General features: G+C 34.4%; 1 protein-coding gene across 1 annotated transcript; it reads right to left on the bottom strand.

Annotated features, from left to right (window-relative positions):
- Positions 1-1,265: 1,265 nt before the first annotated feature.
- Positions 1,266-16,145, bottom strand: sptlc1 (serine palmitoyltransferase, long chain base subunit 1). Its single transcript, XM_062434480.1, has 15 exons — positions 16,083-16,145; positions 14,514-14,621; positions 14,328-14,422; positions 13,921-14,014; positions 13,753-13,825; positions 12,364-12,496; positions 11,843-11,972; positions 11,539-11,628; positions 10,286-10,393; positions 9,320-9,415; positions 8,835-8,931; positions 8,596-8,650; positions 8,281-8,398; positions 7,883-7,956; positions 1,266-2,024 (listed from the first exon to the last, which is right to left on the bottom strand). Exons 1-15 carry the CDS (start codon positions 16,134-16,136, stop codon positions 1,931-1,933), a joined length of 1,419 nt encoding a protein of 472 aa, XP_062290464.1. The 5' UTR covers positions 16,137-16,145; the 3' UTR covers positions 1,266-1,930.
- Positions 16,146-21,334: the final 5,189 nt, after the last annotated feature.

Raw genomic sequence — 21,334 nt, 5'->3', positions numbered from 1 at the left:
AAATACAGGTTATAAAGCAGCTGGATCTCTTACAGCCTGAGGCAAGGAGCACATACCTACCTCAGTACATATACACACATTTCAAGTGATGTAACAGCATGTGCACTCACAGATGTAAACCAATCAGCACTAAGAGAAGTATCTCTAAATTGAAATCTGTATCTCAGTTGTGCTTTACAGCGGAATTGACCAAAAGCTTTTTGGGGAGGCTGAGCAGATCAGACCAGGCCTCCTCTTCCATTGCTCCATGGTCCAGGTCTGATGCTCACATGCCCATTGTAGGTGCTTTTGGTGATGTACACAGGTCAGCATGGACACTCTGACCAGTCTGTGGCTGTACAGCTCTCTACACAGCAAGCTGCAATGCACTGTGTTCTGACACCTGTCAATCATAGCCAGCCTGAACTTTTTCAACAATTTGTGCTACAGTAGTTCTTCTGAGGGATCAAACCAGACGGGTTAGGCTTCCCCCCCACATGCCCACTTGCAGGAAAACCCAAGACCTGCACTTTTGCCATTTTGACCTTGTGAAAGTCGCTCCGATCCTTACACTTAACTATTCACTTGTTGTCTAATATATCCCAACCCTTAACAGGTGTCATTGTAGGGACATAATCATGTTATTCACTTCATCTGTCAGTGGTTTTAATGTGACTGATTGGTATGTGTGTATAATATACATTTAATCTGTCTCTGGTGACACCCCCAAACTTTATGGATTTCAATTACTTCAACTAGCCCTTTATCCTTGCAGATACATATTTTTGTACTGAATAGATCATTGCAGACAGTGGACAACAGTACTAGTACATTCCTTTATTTTTTTATTTGTATCATTATTATAGTTATTTGTAATGATTTGGTTTTATCTGTGGTCATATTATTTTTGTAATATTGTGTAATTTTATCATTTTTTAGGTGGAGGCTTTAAATAAGCCCATTTGGGTTTTCCGCCTCTCCCTGTACTCTATATTATCTGTCAGTTTTTGTGTAAATTTAGACTTTAGCAAAATAAAATAAACTAAAAAGTAAACTAAACAAGCAGAAAAACCTGCAGGGACATTGACAGCACATTAATAAGAAAGAATGAAACAATACTGGTCTGTTACCATATGCTTCTTAAGAGGATGTATTGCTATTTGTGTTCAGGCCATGCTGTGGTAATACCTGAATGAAAACACTAAATTGCTTAACTAAAAAGTGTCTAGTTTTCTTTTCGAACCAGATGCATGATCATTCCACAAAAAAACCACAAACACCACAACTCCATTTAAATAAGATATATATTTACGTTTCATAAAAGGGTCAGAAATGCATCGACCACAAACAAAAGAGACGTAAACTGGAAACAAAAGAACAAAATAATCTGGTGTAAAAAAAAAAAAAAAAAAAGTGTCAATTTCAGAGAAAACAACTAGTGGCATAAAAATATCACAACCGTCTCAGAGTTGATGTACTGGAGCAGTGCAGACATACTGTATTAAATAAAACATGAGCACAGTGTCTACTCTTTGGTCAGTACATTAAAAACAAGTCATTTGGTCATCAGATATAAAGTCTAGTTTTCACTGCAGTTGTTTTTCTTTATTAGTGACTTGGAACCATTATCATTCATTCATGACAGTCCTGGTAAAGGCCAACACTTACATTCATAACAATATAAAACATGTAGTATGAATATGACACATGATAAATGAGAACAAAGGCAAAAAATGTTAAGAGACAAACAAAAGCAAAGCTAAGAGATACAAAATGTGCGTTTAGCAGTAAAGATCCTCAGAACACATTGAGAGTGTAGAGCTGACAGACGGTGGATGAGAGTGTCTGGTTGGGAGTGTTCTCCTCACAGTGATGTACTACCCGGTCCACTGATGGACTGCTGCTAAAGCTCCAGTGATGCTTACATCGAGCAGGAATGAACTCTGTGCGGTCATTTAAGAATAGCTGCAGCTGCCTCCTGGATACAAGACACAGCCTTCTGGATGTCCTCCTCAGTCTGTTCAATGGTGACCACCACTCTGATGCTGAGGACACACAGGTGGAACACACAGGTGGAACACACAGGTGGAACAATCAATGCAGAGACTAAAAACACAAGTGATTCCATTTGAACATTTTCACACTTATCTCCACTGTGAAACAAATCTTCTGCATTATTACAAGGTGGTGATTTATGAAGAATTTACAAAAGTTAAATAATGTACATACAATATTTATACTCATGTTCCATATATTCTTCTCCTGGTTCAATTCCTCTTTTCTTCATTCATACATTTTCATGTTTCACTTTCCCTACACCTTTAAGTTACCATCTTAACATACTGAAATATTTTCCAACTTCAGTGAGTCCATTAAAATCAAATCAAATCAAAGCTTAACAAAGTCAGTTTGTTTTGTATTCATTTGTACTGAAAGTCATTCTGGAATAAACTCTGTGGAAGTTTTCTGCACTGTTGAAAACAGAAGTGGTGAAATCACTGTCTGTCAGCAGTAATTAGACTGATGACTTTCACTCCCACATCAGAGGAGACATGAGGGAGGAGCACTGTTCCATATTTGGACCCAAACATTTAGAGAGAGGGACAACAGTAACTGGTGGCATTTCAAAGAGCTGATGGCAAAACAACAAACATAACTAACACGTAGTAAACTTCACATTCATGACTTTTAGTTTCTTGTAACTTTAAAATGTTTGCTGATACAAAACATCTGTCTGCTCAAAGAAAAGAACTAAAGTCATTCTCTCTGTCTGTCAGTGATACACAAGGTCAGGAATATTAGTATCATGACTAATATGATTACTGCTAGAGTCACTAATACTACATCTCTACTGTCACAGTCCCAATATTACTACTGTTACAGATGTTAGAAACTGTTTATGGAACTGTTACTAAGTCATTATGAAAATACAAACTGGATCAGAGTGTAAAGAATTGTTGTTTTTTTTAAACACTGAATAACAGAAAAATACTTTGTTTCACATGTCAATAAAAAAAACAACTCTAGAAATGAATACAAACATGGAACTGTGTGTGTAATATAGGAATATATGTGTGTAATATAGGAATATATGCGTGTAATATATGTGTGTAATATAGGAATATATGTGTGTAATATATGTGTGTAATATAGGAATATATGTGTGTAATATAGGAATATATGTGTGTAATATATGTGTGTAATATAGGAATATATGTGTGTAATATAGGAATATATGTGTGTAATATATGTGTGTAATATAGGAACATATGTGTGTAATATAGGAATGTATGTGTGTAATATATGTGTGTAATATAGGAATATATGTGTGTAATATATGTGTGTAATATATGTGTGTAATATAGGAATATATGTGTGTAATATATGTGTGTAATATAGGAATATATGTGTGTAATATATGTGTGTAATATATGTGTGTAATATAGGAATATATGTGTGTAATATATGTGTGTAATATAGGAATATATGTGTGTAATATAGGAATATATGCGTGTAATATATGTGTGTAATATAGGAGTGTAATATAGGAATATATGTGTGTAATATAGGAATATATGTGTGTAATATATGTGTGTAATATATGTGTGTAATATAGGAATATATGTGTGTAATATATGTGTGTAATATAGGAATATATGTGTGTAATATAGGAATATATGCGTGTAATATATGTGTGTAATATAGGAATATGTGTGTAATATATGTGTGTAATATAGGAATATATGTGTGTAATATATGTGTGTAATATAGGAATATATGTGTGTAATATATGTGTGTAATATAGGAATATATGTGTGTAATATAGGAATATATGTGTGTAATATATGTGTGTAATATAGGAATATATGTGTGTAATATAGGAATATATGTGTGTAATATATGTGTGTAATATAGGAATATATGTGTGTAATATAAGAATATATGCGTGTAATATATGTGTGTAATATAGGAATATATGTGTGTAATATAAGAATATATGCGTGTAACATATGTGTGTAATATAGGAATATATGTGTGTAATATAAGAATATATGCGTGTAATATATGTGTGTAATATATAAATATATGTGTGTAATATAGGAATATATGCGTGTAATATATGTGTGTAATATATAAATATATGTGTGTAATATGGGAATATATGTGTGGAATATATGTGTGGAATATATGTGTGGAATATATAAATATATGTGTGTAATATATGTGTGTAATATATAAATATATGTGTGTAATATATGTGTGTAATATATAAATATATGCATGTAATATAGGAATATATACGTGTAATATATGTGTGTAATATAGGAATATATGTGTGTAATATAGGATTATATGCGTGTAATATATGTGTGTAATATAGGAATATATGTGTGTAATATATGTGTGTAATATAGGAATATATGTGTGTAATATATGTGTGTAATATAGGAATATATGTGTGTAATATAGGAATATATGCGTGTAATATATGTGTGTAATATAGGAATATATGTGTGTAATATATGTGTGTAATATAAGAATATATGTGTGTAATATATTTGTGTAATATAGGAATATATGCGTGTAATATATGTGTGCAATATAGGAATATATGTGTGTAATATAGGAATATATGCGTGTAATATATGTGTGTAATATAGGAATATATGTGTGTAATATAGGAATATATGCGTGTAATATATGTGTGTAATATAGGAATATATGTGTGTAATATATGTGTGTAATATATGTGTGTAATATATGTTTGTAATATATGCGTGTAATATAGGAATATATGTGTGTAATATATGTGTGTAATATAGGAATATATGTGTGTAATATATGTGTGTAATATAAAGGAATATATGTGTGTAATATATGTGTGTAATATATGTGTGTAATATAGGAATATATGTGTGTAATATATGTGTGTAATATATGTGTGTAATATAGGAATATATGTGTGTAATATAGGAATATATGTGTGTAATATAGGAATATATGCGTGTAATATATGTGTGTAATATAGGAATATATGTGTGTAATATATGTGTGTAATATAGGAATATATGTGTGTAATATATGTGTGTAATATATAAATATATGTGTGTAATATATGAATATATGTGTGTAATATAGGAATATATGTGTGTAATATATGTGTGTAATATAGGAATATATGTGTGTAATATATGTGTGTAATATAGGAATATATGTGTGTAATATAGGAATATATGCATGTAATATATGTGTGTAATATAGGAATATATGTGTGTAATATATGAATATATGTGTGTAATATAGGAATATATGTGTGTAATATATGTGTGTAATATATAAATATATGTGTGTAATATATGAATATATGTGTGTAATATAGGAATATATGTGTGTAATATATGTGTGTAATATAGGAATATGTGTGTGTAATATATGTGTGTAATATAGGAATATATGTGTGTAATATAGGAATATATGTGTGTAATATATGTGTGTAATATAGGAATATGTGTGTGTAATATATGTGTGTAATATAGGAATATATGTGTGTAATATATGTGTGTAATATAGGAATATATGTGTGTAATATAGGAATATATGTGTGTAATATATGTGTGTAATATATAAATATATGTGTGTAATATATGAATATATGTGTGTAATATAGGAATATATGTGTGTAATATATGTGTGTAATATAGGAATATGTGTGTGTAATATAGGAATATATGTGTGTAATATATGTGTGTAATATAGGAATATATGTGTGTAATATAGGAATATATGTGTGTAATATATGTGTGTAATATATGTGTGTAATATAGGAATATATGTGTGTAATATATGTGTGTAATATATGAATATATGTGTGTAATATATGAATATATGTGTGTAATATAGGAATATATGTGTGTAATATATGTGTGTAATATAGGAATATGTGTGTGTAATATAGGAATATATGTGTGTAATATATGTGTGTAATATAGGAATATATGTGTGTAATATAGGAATATATGTGTGTAATATATGTGTGTAATATATGTGTGTAATATAGGAATATATGTGTGTAATATATGTGTGTAATATATGAATATATGTGTGTAATATAGGAATATATGTGTGTAACATATGTGTGTAATATAGGAATATATGTGTGTAATATATGTGTGTAATATATGAATATATGTGTGTAATATAGGAATATATGTGTGTAATATATGTGTGTAATATAGGAATATGTGTGTAATATATGTGTGTAATATATAAATATATGTGTGTAATATATGAATATATGTGTGTAATATAGGAATATATGTGTGTAATATATGTGTGTAATATAGGAATATATGTGTGTAATATATGTGTGTAATATAGGAATATATGTGTGTAATATAGGAATATATGCATGTAATATATGTGTGTAATATAGGAATATATGTGTGTAATATATGAATATATGTGTGTAATATAGGAATATATGTGTGTAATATATGTGTGTAATATATAAATATATGTGTGTAATATATGAATATATGTGTGTAATATAGGAATATATGTGTGTAATATATGTGTGTAATATAGGAATATGTGTGTGTAATATATGTGTGTAATATAGGAATATATGTGTGTAATATAGGAATATATGTGTGTAATATATGTGTGTAATATAGGAATATGTGTGTGTAATATATGTGTGTAATATAGGAATATATGTGTGTAATATATGTGTGTAATATAGGAATATATGTGTGTAATATAGGAATATATGTGTGTAATATATGTGTGTAATATATAAATATATGTGTGTAATATATGAATATATGTGTGTAATATAGGAATATATGTGTGTAATATATGTGTGTAATATAGGAATATGTGTGTGTAATATAGGAATATATGTGTGTAATATATGTGTGTAATATAGGAATATATGTGTGTAATATAGGAATATATGTGTGTAATATATGTGTGTAATATATGTGTGTAATATAGGAATATATGTGTGTAATATATGTGTGTAATATATGAATATATGTGTGTAATATATGAATATATGTGTGTAATATAGGAATATATGTGTGTAATATATGTGTGTAATATAGGAATATGTGTGTGTAATATAGGAATATATGTGTGTAATATATGTGTGTAATATAGGAATATATGTGTGTAATATAGGAATATATGTGTGTAATATATGTGTGTAATATATGTGTGTAATATAGGAATATATGTGTGTAATATATGTGTGTAATATATGAATATATGTGTGTAATATAGGAATATATGTGTGTAACATATGTGTGTAATATAGGAATATATGTGTGTAATATATGTGTGTAATATATGAATATATGTGTGTAATATAGGAATATATGTGTGTAATATATGTGTGTAATATAGGAATATGTGTGTAATATATGTGTGTAATATATGTGTGTAATATAAGAATATATGTGTGTAATATATGTGTGTAATATAGGAATATATGTGTGTAATATATGTGTGTAATATAGGAATATATGTGTGTAATATATGTGTGTAATATAGGAATATATGTGTGTAATATATGTGTGTAATATAGGAATATATGTGTGTAATATAGGAATATATGCGTGTAATATAGGAATATATGTGTGTAATATAGGAATATATGTGTGTAATATATGTGTGTAATATAGGAATATATGTGTGTAATATATGTGTGTAATATATGTGTGTAATCTGGTAAAGTGACACAAAAGAAGAAAAGGAAGTGGATGAAAATCCACAGCACAATTACAAATTGCAATACTCTGCATGAACTCTATGAACATCCTTACACACCTAACTGTTATATGTTCAGTATATATTTAGAGGCCAGTATGTGGAGTATCTCCAGCAGTGATATAAAGCTTACCTGGGTAGAGGGAGGAATCGCTCCTCTTTTTCCAGGTAACGAGCGAGGGTCAGAGCCACATGTCTCTCCAAACACTAATACAGAAAACATGGAAACTAATGTGAGACACTGAAGGCCGACTGTATCAGCTGTGATCTCTGCTTAACTGAAACAGTGTTTCATTCATTTCTCTACAGATAAATCATTTGAAATCTATTTTTAGCCAATAAACGTATGGACTTTTCTTTTTTTTTTTTGTCTTCTCATGTCACATTTACGGCAAAAGAAGCAAATATGACCAAGTTAAATTGTTATGAGTCCTATCAGAGAGTATACAGATTCAAAGAACATTATCATAACCTTTCAATATGCTGTGGTGCAGGAGTGTGATGTATTCTGCTGGGAAAAGGAGAACTTACATAATCTACAATAGAGCGGAGCAGCTGCATGTCAGAGTCTCTGGAGCCTGAACTTCTCTCCAGCTGTAAGTGAAGAGCCGGGGCCAACGGTACTCCTACTAACTTCAGACCTGGAGTTCTGTAATACATGGATCATCAAGACATAATATAACACTGACATACTGGAGTATGACTGAAACTTTCAAGACCATTGACATCATTACATAATGCTATGTATTCTGTCTCTGCTGGCCTGGATATGTTGTTGACAATCATGTGCATGCTCAGAGGATTTCAACCCACAGTAACAGAGTGTAAGCATTGCACAGAACTTACCCTTGTAACGTGTTGTAAACATGTTTGCATTTTCCCCTCAGGACAGTAAAAATATCTGCAAAACAGATGAAGATAGATGAGTGGGAACACTCAACTGTGTCTTACTAGAACTATGTAAATACATGTATATAAACAGGAGGAACTACAAGCTGGAAATGTAAAAGCCTTTCTATAATAATAGTCCGTCTCAAATAAAGAGCTCTGGAAAGGTAAAGAGGAGTAAGCTGTAAAAAGCAGACCTGGATCCTCCTCCATGATGTTGAGGGCCTCTATGGCAGCAGCAGCCAGCATGGGAGGCAGAGAGGCAGAGAAACAGTAGCCCTGACCTGACAGACGCTACAAAAGACACACACACACTTATTTACAATGGTTGCTAGTAGGATTGTGGAGCATCTTCACACTGAACTCTAATATTCAAGGGAAACACCAATATTTAATAGAAGCAGCTTTCAGGCCCCAGATGTAACTCATAATATTAATAGTTATTTTTCATTCAATTTAGATGTTCCTGTTTCTGATAGTGTATTATACATGCTGGGTCATCTTCCTGCTATGACAAGTCCCAGTGTGTTGTTACTTGCTGATTATACATATGTGTCAAAGCTTTATGTGGAGCAGTGATACAATGATCAATCATGTCATTAAAGCATCAACTGTAATGAATAGACACATTTTAAACAGTTGTTTTCTAATCCAGCATCAACAAAGCCTCTGTTGCATTTACCTGGTGGTCAATCACAAAGGAGCGGCCACAGCAGAAGCCTCCGATAGAAGCCACAGCGTTCTCCATGTTTGCACTGATCAGATCGATGTCATCTATCTGCATGGAGTAGAGACAGGGTCATTATAGTTCACTAAAACTAGCAGTGACAAAAAATAATTTAGTTAACTGAAATAAAAACAAACATGATAGTTTAAAAAAATGAAAACTAAATAAAAACTAAAACGAACAATGCAAAACTAACTAAAACTTAACTGAACTGCAGATAAAAATCTGTTTGGCTTTTTACTGTGTCCTGTTCAGTTTGACTTCTTGAGAGAACAGGCTGCTTCCAGTAGGTGGCAGCATAGCAGATGCTGGCTGACGCATAACACACAAGAAGAAGATGCTTAACGTTCAATTTACGATTTTCTAGTAAGAAGAAGAAGAAGAAGTTCCAGGCAGAAAATGTCACAGCCCAATATGGGAATATTTGGACTCTGACCCCGTAGTAGATAAAAGTAAAAGTGTGGTGATGAAGAGTGATGGGAACACAAATCCCACTAATGTAAAAGTCCACCTTGGAAGCTCTCACAGAGAAGCAGCTAACATAAGCTCACAGTCAGAAACACAGTAAACCTTACCTCAGTGTCAGCATTATTTCATCCTAATCAAGGCTTTCCTTCTGATACCTGAACAACTACATACAAACTAAACAAAAACTACTTGTTAAACTAACTGAAACTAAACTGAAATAAAAAAGCAAACTGAAAAACTATAATAACCCTGAGTAGTGACAGCACTATGTTATCAGTGAATGAATACTGACAGTAAGAGCTTATATGATCTACCATGTTTGGTTATTGAAAAAGTTGATCAAATTGAATCTATTAGTAAAATGATTAAAATAACAGCACTGGAGCTAATCAATTCACTGTATCTCATCAGCACAAAATGCTGCAGTACAGTGGAACTGTTGAGTGTACTCACATTAACCCCAAAGTGCTCCGTCACCCCTCGGCCATGTTCTCCCAACACACCAAAAGACATGCTCTCCTCCAGAAAGATCCGCACCTTGTACTTGTACTTGAGCTTCACCTGTAAGTTACACAAAGGCATGACGTGTGGAATATCACCATACCATATTAAATACATTTTCCATGTTTGTAAGTAATGAAGCAGCAGTTCAGGGATCAAATCCGTGGGTTTTTAAAAATATATCACTTTATAAAAAGCTGACTGTTAAACCTGTGTAAAGACAGGGTTCCCACACATTTTTACCATTGAATTTTCAAAAACGTTCCTGTAATATTTTACCCCATTTCCATGACTTAATTTAAGTAGTTTAACAAAGGTAGGCCCACATAGTGACTATGAGGCACAGTAACGGGTTTTTACCTGCCTCCATCCCAAGTCTGGACGGTCAGGTCCAACTGTTTCAGTTGGAGAGCTTTGCTGAGGCTTTGTAGAACATCATAGCCAGAGCTATAACTTTTCAGAAAACCTTGTAACAAAATTTGAGGTGGGGCTTTTCAAGAAAGTTGGGCTTTCATGGTCACGACCATACGTCAAAGACATTTTTATTTAATTTGCACTTTAAGGAAAGAAACATGACCATGTTATAGCCGGGAAGCATTTGAAATGTGGTTGGGACAGTTAAATGGGAGGGGTGTCTAGGGGTCCTCCCCCAGAAAACAGAGTAGATGTAATTTCCTGTATTCTGGAGCCTTTTAACTGGTGTTTTGACACTTTATTCTCACTAAATGATGGGTGCATTTTGCAATTACATCCCAGAGCAAGCGTTTGGCCCCAGATCACAAATTAGAAGATATTAAAAAGCTAAATATATAAATTGATGATTAGTATATTCATCTATTGATTTATGACATGGTAAAAGTGTGGGGTCCAAGTTCATGCAGCCTGTCTTATATCCCATATCTTTGATATCAGATTGGGCCATCCCTAATTCAAAACTTTTCCAAAACATTCCAAACCATTTCCAGGCCTGGAAAACAGTTTTTCTAATTTCATAACTTTTCCAGGAATGTCATGACCGTGGGAACCCTGTAAAGATAACAAATACTGCTGATTGTTAAAACACAGGTTCAGCTTTCTAACTGTGTTTAACAGTAATGGCTATCTGGACTGGACTGGACTCTGTTTGCATTTTTTCTAAGTGTACTAACAGATTGCTCAGTTGGCTGCACATGATGACTAGTATCTTTTAAAGTGCATATTTTTACCAGTTCAGGGAGAGGACAGACGTCTGCAGTGTTGATGTACAGCCCCTCTACTACAATGAACTTCCGGGTCACTCGAGCCTTACGAGGATTCTGCAACAGAAACAAAGAATATTAGTGTATGAGACTTGGATAGAAAGACATTTATGTAAAGTCTCCTTACTTTAAAACAGTATACCTGAGATGAACATAATACTTCTAGACCATTATAAACCCACCTCTGATACTGTGGGTTTTTGTTCTGCCTATCAACCCTACCTTTAATCTCTAACTTCGTACTCCAAAAATGCTTAAACCCTGTACTGACCTTTAGGTCCTCCAGCTCCTGCTCCTTCAGCATCCTCTCCAGATCTTCCATGTCATTGTGTTTGAAGTATTTAATATAGCTGCGAGATGCTTGAAGGCCTTTCTGGATGGAGAAGCAGGCTGCCTCATCCCTGGATACATAACCAACGACACAACACAAAATGACTCAAACACGTCACACTTATGTATGGTAGTTAACTAGTGTTAGTTGCACAGGTTCTTTTTAAGTGTTCTGTAACTGTAAAAAAAACAAAAAACAAAAAAAAAAAACTATTAAAATGTATATTCATTATTATTTTCCCCTCTTGTGGAAACAGGTGTTGAAAGTGCTTAAAGTGAAATATTACTGACAAAGCAGTCACTGTCAGCTGAGAGATACTGTACACAGATAAACAGAATCTATATGACCACACAGTGACATGCGCTGGACTGACATGACATTTTATGGTGGTTTGTATAACATCTTTTTTACAGGCTGATCACTACATGCTGGTTCAGGATTGTTTCAGAGACAGTACTAACACAAAGATGATGTCCCCCCTCTTGGAGTAGGCAGGGATCGCACTAGCGATGGTTGCAAAGCCATACGAATAGATGATGGCCTCTTCTGTTTTCATGAATTTAGCCAGACGACTCTCTAGCTCCAGGTGAACATCTGTAAGAGAGACAATGAAGTCGTTCAAAACTAATAGTTACACAAGATTTCACAGTTCATTTGAATTAAATGTTGGAGAATGTTTTCAGACCCACATAGAATACATGCAGTATTACATACACAGTACATACAGTACATGCAGGAGCTACTTGCAAAGCAAAATTAAACCTGATTCAATGTGGATAAAACAAAGAACACTGTAATGCAGGATACTTACTATTCCACAGCACATGGATTCTTTACAAAGTCAATTATTTCTTTCTACAAAAAATAGTAAATGTAGCCTGAGTGGAGTTTGCAAAAATAACTATTCCATTAATGTGCTTCCCCTTGGTGGGAATTTGTGTTAAATGACAGAATAAGTATGAATAGTCATCTAATCCTGACTGACGTATACTCTCTGTTAACCAGCACATTCCCAAGCTGCTGCAATGCACTGAAAAAAAATCATTATTTTATAATCGTGATGTCATCTGATCAAATGAACATAAATTCAGGTAGCTGATCAGAGCTGCACTCTGTTTTCAGGTATAATGATATTTGACATGATTGATCACAGAGATGTTCTAATGCAGTGGTTCCCAAACGGTGTGTCGTGGGATTTTGTGATAATCATACATTATTATAACAATATAAACAACTTTACAAAAAGTTATGAATTAATTTTTAATTCACCACATCAGTACTTTGCATGGACCCATTTTCAAATACATAGGCAAAATCTATACCCCTCCAAAAAATGTCTTTTTAGAATCCAGTTTTCACCATTTGTGCAGCTGCCAGATGGTTGGAATTCTTAGAATGTGACACATCAAAGGTGCTGATTGACAGCCAGCGTGAAGGAGGATAAAAACATTTAGAGAAATCATCACGTTATCAAGTTATAACGCTATAAGGTGATAACTTAGTTATTTTGCACTGATATGAATACAGGTGTGCCTTGAGATTCTGGCTTGCCCCTTGGTGTGCCTTGGGCAAAAAAAGTTGGAAAACCACTGTTCTAAGTGACAGGAAGTTCTTCTTAAACGTCTCTGGAATACACCCCCAAACTGGTTCCTCCACCCTACAGACCAGAAATATGCTGGCTGATGTAACAGCGTTATGCTGCAGGTTGCAGCCTGTGACTGACTGCTAACAGCTCATCCCTACACAGCTCTACACTGTATCCAAATCTGAGCAAACCTTTAGAAACACATGAGTGACACAGTCTCTGCTTTTTTTCCCCTTTTCATATCGGACAGAACTTTTGTACTCACCAAAAGTTCCATAAAAGCCTCTTGGACCACATGTTCCAACACCATATTTCTTCAGAGATGACAAAGCCTTTTGCTGTAAGGAGAAGAAAAATGAATTTAGTCAACATTCCAATAATACATGGAAAATGGAACATTTAAAAAAAGTAAAATTACAAGTAGTGTACTGACCTTAACCCGCTCGTTGTCGAGGAGACCCAGGAAGTTAAATGATGCAAAGTTGGTACACTCTTTCCCATTGATTATGATTTTGTGGCTGGGAGGGCTGGAATGAAAAACAGTGTTAAATACAATGTAACAGTGTACAGACTGACTGACAGAACACTGCTTTACCTTTGATGTTTACACTGAAAGAAATATTCAGACCCAAGACTCCATGTTTTCTATGACTAGACCTTTACTAGATGTATTCTGCATCAATTTCAAAACATGAAGTGACGTAAGAGAGCACTTCAGTCATGTCACGTATGACTGAAGTCTGTTGGCATATTTGGGGCCATTGGCCCGTTGTGGACACTTGGCTTTAGCTAATGTTTGAAAGATGGAAGTAAATCGGTAGAATGTCTCATGTGTTTTACCCTGTGACAACGTCATATTTGAGCGATGGATGATCTCTGGAAAGAGGAGGAACAAGAGGTTCAGGCTGCCATTCCTCAATCAGGTCCTCCTTCTCCTGTAACAAACAACCACATGACAACTGTCTGGTGACACACATACACAAACACTACTGCTGTTTGCTTTTCACTGCGCTGTGCTGAATTTACCTTCTCTGTCAGTCTGTAGGTCTCATGCAGTTTGTAGGTCTTAGAGAAGAGAAGTCTGAAAATCCATAATATGAGGATCCCTTCCAGAATCAGGTGATAAGCAGGAGCCTGAAAGAAGACAGACATGGTGTAAGATCCTGGTCATTTCCCATTTCCTCCTGGCATTAACATCTGTATCGTTTCTGGATAATGACATCTGATCCATGAGCATTTTCATTTACACCTGTTGTTAGTAAGAGCTTGTTATCTAGATTCTACCCACATAGTGTTTGTTTGATCGCATTATGCATATTAGTTATCATTTGCAAAATCATTAGTTTTTAATATTTTGGAAACCAAAATAAACAACCGTGGTTCCAACAGTGATTCCTGGGGAACCCCACAAGTAACATTCAATAGTTATAAATTAAACTTATTAGAACATATAAATACATATCCATGAGGTAACTGCTTAAACAAGAGAGTGTTACTCCTCTAATTCCATATCTTTGTAATTTCTTTAGTAATATGTCATGGTCAACAGTGTCAAATCCTTTCTAAGATCCCAGAAGATCCCCATTGCATATTCTTTATTTTCTATTACAGTTTCCTCCACACATTCCACAGCTGTCCCATTTAATCTGAACCCATACTGCTGTTCTTTTATAGAATGTTTTGCGAGGATTTTAGAGAAGTGCGGAAGTAAAGAAATGGGTCTATAATTAGAGAGTACTGAAGCCATGGATATAAACACACAGCTTCCAAACATATGTAGCAAGCTAAAAGGTAACAGAGAAGGACACCCACCTGTAGAGTTGAGCCCACTCACACTAAACCATAATTAGTAATATCATTAGCTTGTCATGTTAATGTTACCACAGAATTCTAATGTTAGACCACAGAACCTTCCAGTAACACAAATCTAATTATTATAGCAATTACTAAATAATGACACTGAAAAAAACTTTTAGCCTAAAGAGGTAAGTGGTTTCACTGTGGAGAACAATGTGAGTGTCTGTGATCATACATGAAGCAACAGGTGATATCAGGACATTAGCAGAGTCTGACTACTTCTTTATATCAGGCCTTTAGGTTTGGTCTAAAGCTACGCCGACTGTTACTATCAAACAGGACATTTGAGACAACAGCTCGTTTTGTTTCATTCATATTTCCGCAGTAGCCTTACATGACTTCATGTTCACTGGCAGCTGGACTGAGAAGAAGTAGAAAGAATGATTAACTACACATTCACTGTGCTGCTGTTACTGTTGGCTTCAACGCAACACCTCTGCAATGAATCCACCGAGAATACATTTTCTTCTTTTGTAGCTATCTATAGATGAAGCTAAACATTTTTAAGTATCAGCCAACCTCCTCCTCTTCACTTCGCGTTGACTGTTGTTAAGTTACATGAACAGCAACATGAGGGCAGCTGACTGTGAGGCCATGGTTACTTCCTGACTGGCAAGTTCACAAGTAGTCCCGAGTCTAGATGAACAATACCAGCATGTAGCTAAACACACGAACTATCTACTTATAAACGCCATAAAAGTATTCTACCCGACTGAGTTGCTGATAGGAGAACATTACCTCATAAAATGCTTGAACCATTTCCACCAACACCCATTGCTGCCCGGACGCCATGTTTATCTTCCTTCTGCAGCGTCATCGGTGATGCTGTATTTAAGTACCTCAAGAAAAATAGGAGACTCGAGTTTCCCTTTGTAAAGTTGAATGCTACCCCGCTCTCACCGTGTAAACACTGCTTCCCTCTTTGCTGAACCTTATTTGAAACTTGCAGTAAAAAATTACAATAAATAAGTAAATAAAGATATTTTTTAAAAAGAATAGAAATTAAGCGAGGACTGGGAATATGGAGGACATTGTCCACTTGGAAAATTAGAGTAGCCTATATGGCATATCCATTTAGTTATATTCAATAATAGTGAAACATAAGAAAGGATATACAAAACAAATGGATGAATAATCAATAATTGTATCTATTTAAAATGTTTATTTTAATTTAATTATTAATTGGAAGAAGAAAAAACATCCTTATTATTTCAACATGACAAATAAAAGCCTTTATTTGGCAAAAGTTGCCAGCTATGAATGAGTAGTGTTGGTTTCTTCCTCATTGGCCCCAACACAAGGATTTTGAGACCCTATTTTTTAGATCCTGCTCAGTGGCCAACTGATTGGACAACATGAGTAAATTACAGTAAAACAGATCTGCAGGGGATTGAGAAAAATGTCCAACGTGGCACTCTCTAGAAGCCTCTCAAAGTTCTTCCGTATGCGGCTTCTCCACATTTAATATTTTTGTACTTCACTATTCATTTATATTTTATGCAAATTTATTTTCATGAACATCACATGAACATCTAAATGCAAAGCCCCTTTTTTGTTGGCCTAATATTTCACATTTAAATATATAAGGTCTTAAAATACTTTGATCTACACATATGATACTCACCATGTCCACTTTCAGTATGGAGGCTCACTATGGACTAAACAGTGGAGTTTATTATGTAGGAGAAAAGAGAGTGAGACACAGTGCACTTTGTGGTAAAGTAAAAAACGGTTTGTTCACCTGACTTCTTGGTTTGCATTATTCATTCATAGGTGCTCACTAACCACATTTTAAATACCAGAAGAATTGCGCAATAATATTTAATGGGTTGATTCAATCATCTTAAAGGGGAACTTTAGCAGTTTTACTTATATCAGAAAATGACGTGGTTGAAATCTTTAGGAAAAAACTGTTAGGTGTACCATGTGTTAAAGGGGAAGTCAAGTAATTTTTCACATCAGCTTGTGTCTCCAGAGTACATGATTATAAATCTGTACACTTAAGTGAATTAACCCTCCTATACTGTTCATATATTGACTCATAATTAATCTCTACACCAATTTACATTCTTAATTCCCCATCAGTCATTAATAAATGGAAAAATCTTATATATATATTTATATAAATATATATTTATATATATATTTATATATATATATATTGTTCAATGTTCAATTCAATGTTTTCAATGTGCATCTCTCTCCTCTCTACCCCAACCAGTCGAGGCAGATGGCCTCCCACTTTGAGCCTGGATCTGAGGTTTCTTCCTGTTAAAAGGGAGTTTTTTCTTGCCACTGTCGCCAAGTGCTTACTCATGTAAGAATGTTGGTTCTCTTTAAATTAAACTTGAAGAGACTGTTTAGACCTGCTCTATATGTAAAGTGCCTTGAGATGACTTTTGTTGTGATTTGGTGCTTTATAAAAAAAGAGAGTGATATAAAAAATGTGTATCAGCTGCACACACACACAAATGTAAAAAAAAAAAAAAAAAAGTCAAATTGACCCTGAACAGCATGTAACGGTTCAGTTGAGTTGTATTGTGGGTAATGTATGTGTTAAGATTTGACTCAAAAAAAGAACGCACAGAATTAAAGAAGTAAAACTATCTCTGGCTCTGCTGAACTGTTCTTTAACTCAAATATTCACAGAGGTACTTAACAATATAATGATACAAATTCAGCTTCTTAAATAGAATGAAAGCAAAGACAGAGACTCATAAAAACACTGACCAAATATATGTGGTTAAACATTTATTATAAATAATCAGTTACTATACAAGTTGTTATTGCTAGCAGACTTTAAAGCCATTATGTTTGAGTAACAAAACCATAAACATATTCTTGACACAATCGACACAAAAGATCCTCCACACTGAAATTTATTGAAGGGCAGTGTTATAAACCCCCCCAGGGCTGATGTGGTAATAACACTATATTGACTCAGTTTATTGAGCGTTTAGATTTCCACATCAATGTTTCTCCCCCTGGGATGCTTCATACACTGTATTCACCAAAGTCATGATTCAGTATATCGTAACTGCTGGAGAACTCTTATTATCATGATAGCTGGATGTTAAATGATGAGATAAACTAGTTATGATATAGTATCTCATAATGTATGAGACAACTAAGTCACAAATACAATAAAACATGTAAAAATATCTCTGATGTAATGTAATGTAACAGAACATGTTGATACATTCTAGTGCTGTGAATCTGAGTCAATCTGTGCACAGCTTTCACTTCTTTTTTTAACCATTGTTATGGTGAAGGTAATCTGATATTTTACAGGTAAATGTTCCAATTACATGATTACCAACCATATATTCGCCAGCTATTTGCTGTACAATCACACTCAATTGCTGTTACTTATTTTTTGTATTGCTAAAAATAAATTGTAGGTGTGTACAGCAATTGAGAGCTCTATAAAACTACAGCTGCTGCCACCATGCCAAACATATTTGCAGTTTCTTGCTGTGATCAATATTACAAGAAACAAGTTCTTGTTAAAACAGAATAATCTGGTATGTAACAATTCAAGAAAAATATGAAAATATCTTATAGTGTGTAAAGGATCTCATTAAGCTTTAAAAAAAAAAGAAAAGAAAAGTAGAACCAGCAGATGTGTTAATGTCATGGTGGTTTGAGTACACTTCCATAGCACAGGTTACTTCACAGCTGTGTACTTTGCTGTGATTACCAGATCTTTCACAATAGGCCGTGGGTACCATATTGGTTAAAGCAAAAGGCTGCATTGCACTGGATGTTAATATGTGGTCCTGAGGCAGAAGTGTAAACGTCATAATAACTATGACAGATTTACAAAAAGCAAATATAATAAACAATGAGTTACAGTCCAGGAAAAGCAATGAAGTTAACAAGTTTTGCTTAGGCCAAGGTTGTCCTTTGGAAGATACTGTACAATGGAATGACACACACAAACACTAAAATTGCACCATAGTTGTACCAGCGGTAACATCAGAGGGCCTGACCCCACTCAAACCAGGTCGTGGGTGCAGACCTTTGAGTCTATTACAATTCCAAGTTGGAATAAGTCCAGACTGAAATCCAGGGTGCAAAATAAACTTTTTTGTAAACCGGCCAAACGGCTAATGAATGTTCACATTTGACCAGCCACTCAGTTACCTTTTTTTTGGCTGCTGAGTGAAGCAAATCTACCAGCTGCTTGCATATTTGAGCAGCATTTGGCTGGAAGCTGCTGCTGAAATCATTACAGGTTTCACATCTTCCTGACAGGAACAGAGGTGATCCAACATTCTGATTACAGTAGGCAGGGATTTAACTCTCACAATCTATATTTTATTCTTCTAACTACTACTTCCATCACTTCCTGTGTTGACAGCTGTGTGTGTGTGTGAGGAGAGCTTGTTTTGAGCATGTGCAGTGTGTCACCCCATGTGTACAGTTCATACTGTCCGTCCACCTTTGTCTTTAAAGTGGACGGACATCACTTCGTAAGAACTATAAGTCTTAAGTTGCTTTTTTTGCCTATTTTGGCCAACACAGAAGATTTTACTATAAATAGTTTTATATAAATTAGTGCACTCTTATTCTTCATTTAGGTTGTAAAATAACGTTGCTGGCATTTTTGCTTTTTTCAGATGGTGGCTCTGCCCACCCTTAATAACTTTGACACTAGATTTCCTTTCACCATAACTGGCTGACCAGTTTGAAAGATTAGTCCCACACACTGGTCTCAGAGTAAACTAGATTGCACACTACTTGTACGGCATAACTGTGCAGTCACACACAGCAGTTCAGTCTCTCAGTGAAGTGAACACTGATCTTATGATTTGCAGGCCAGTAACATCTAGACATCCACATTAAAACTTAGTCAATTAAGTTTTCTAGGCGTCTAGGTTACATATAACCGTTATCTCAAAAGTGTTTCTAAATTGTATGTCATTGTGAAGAAGGTCCTTTATCTACATACTGAAATACAGTCATGGATTCTATTTGTATATAATAGTTACATTTGTAACCAAATTGATCCCAGTTTTAAGCTTGATTTCTGGATGTCTTTTGATCTGCAAATCACATAATACTTACTGGGTCAGGTAAAAAAAAAAAAAAAAGTCATCTAAATGTATCAAATAAAATTAGGCTTACAAACAGGATTCAGGCATTTGCTTAAATCTGAAAACTTTTTAGGCAAATGCTTGAATCATTATAACTGCCATGCACCTTGTAAACATTCCATTAGCTGTCCACTAGAGTTACATTTCTATCACTGGCAGAAAACACACTCAAGAGTGTACTCGCCTGCTGAATCGCCATGGTTTGGCATTCATAACAGCAAGGTAAACAATGATGGCTACTATAGGTCAGATAGAAAACATGTTGACTTGTGAGTGGAAATTAGAGTAATTGCTCCAACTCTAATAACATTAGCTTGGCAGGAACAGCAAATACAGCCACCGGCCTTCAGGTCTGCAGGAGGGAGTTTCTAAAAACTGTCTGGAAGATTTAGGTAGATTAAGGAAGTGAATTAAAGCGGACCAACTCCCTCTCTCTCTTACACACACACACACACACACACACACACACACACACACACACACACACACACACACACACACACACACACACACACACACACACACACACACACACACACACACACACACACACACACACACACACACACACACACACACACACATAAATTGAGTAACACAGCAGACAATGCTGCTCATGTTGCAACAGCTAGACACATTCCACAATCACTTCTGTAATGAAGAGCAGAGTAACAAAGTAATGAGATGAATGAAACCAGCAACACATTAAAGCACTTTGTGTAACCTTTAACATCCCTATGATTCAACTAGTCTATTTTCCCCTTGATTTCATTTCCTACCGTGATAACATATTACTTGATATCACCTATCAGGTATTTTGGGTGATTTAGCTTGTTCTTTGGGTCATTTATTAAACTTGAGTAGATACTCCTTAAAGTAGCCACAGTCATG

This window comes from Scomber scombrus, chromosome 15 (assembly GCF_963691925.1).
Source record: "Scomber scombrus chromosome 15, fScoSco1.1, whole genome shotgun sequence".
Taxonomy (NCBI): Eukaryota; Metazoa; Chordata; class Actinopteri; order Scombriformes; family Scombridae; genus Scomber; species Scomber scombrus.
Note: the sequence above shows the minus strand (reverse complement) of the source record. Positions and strands in the feature narration are given on the sequence as shown.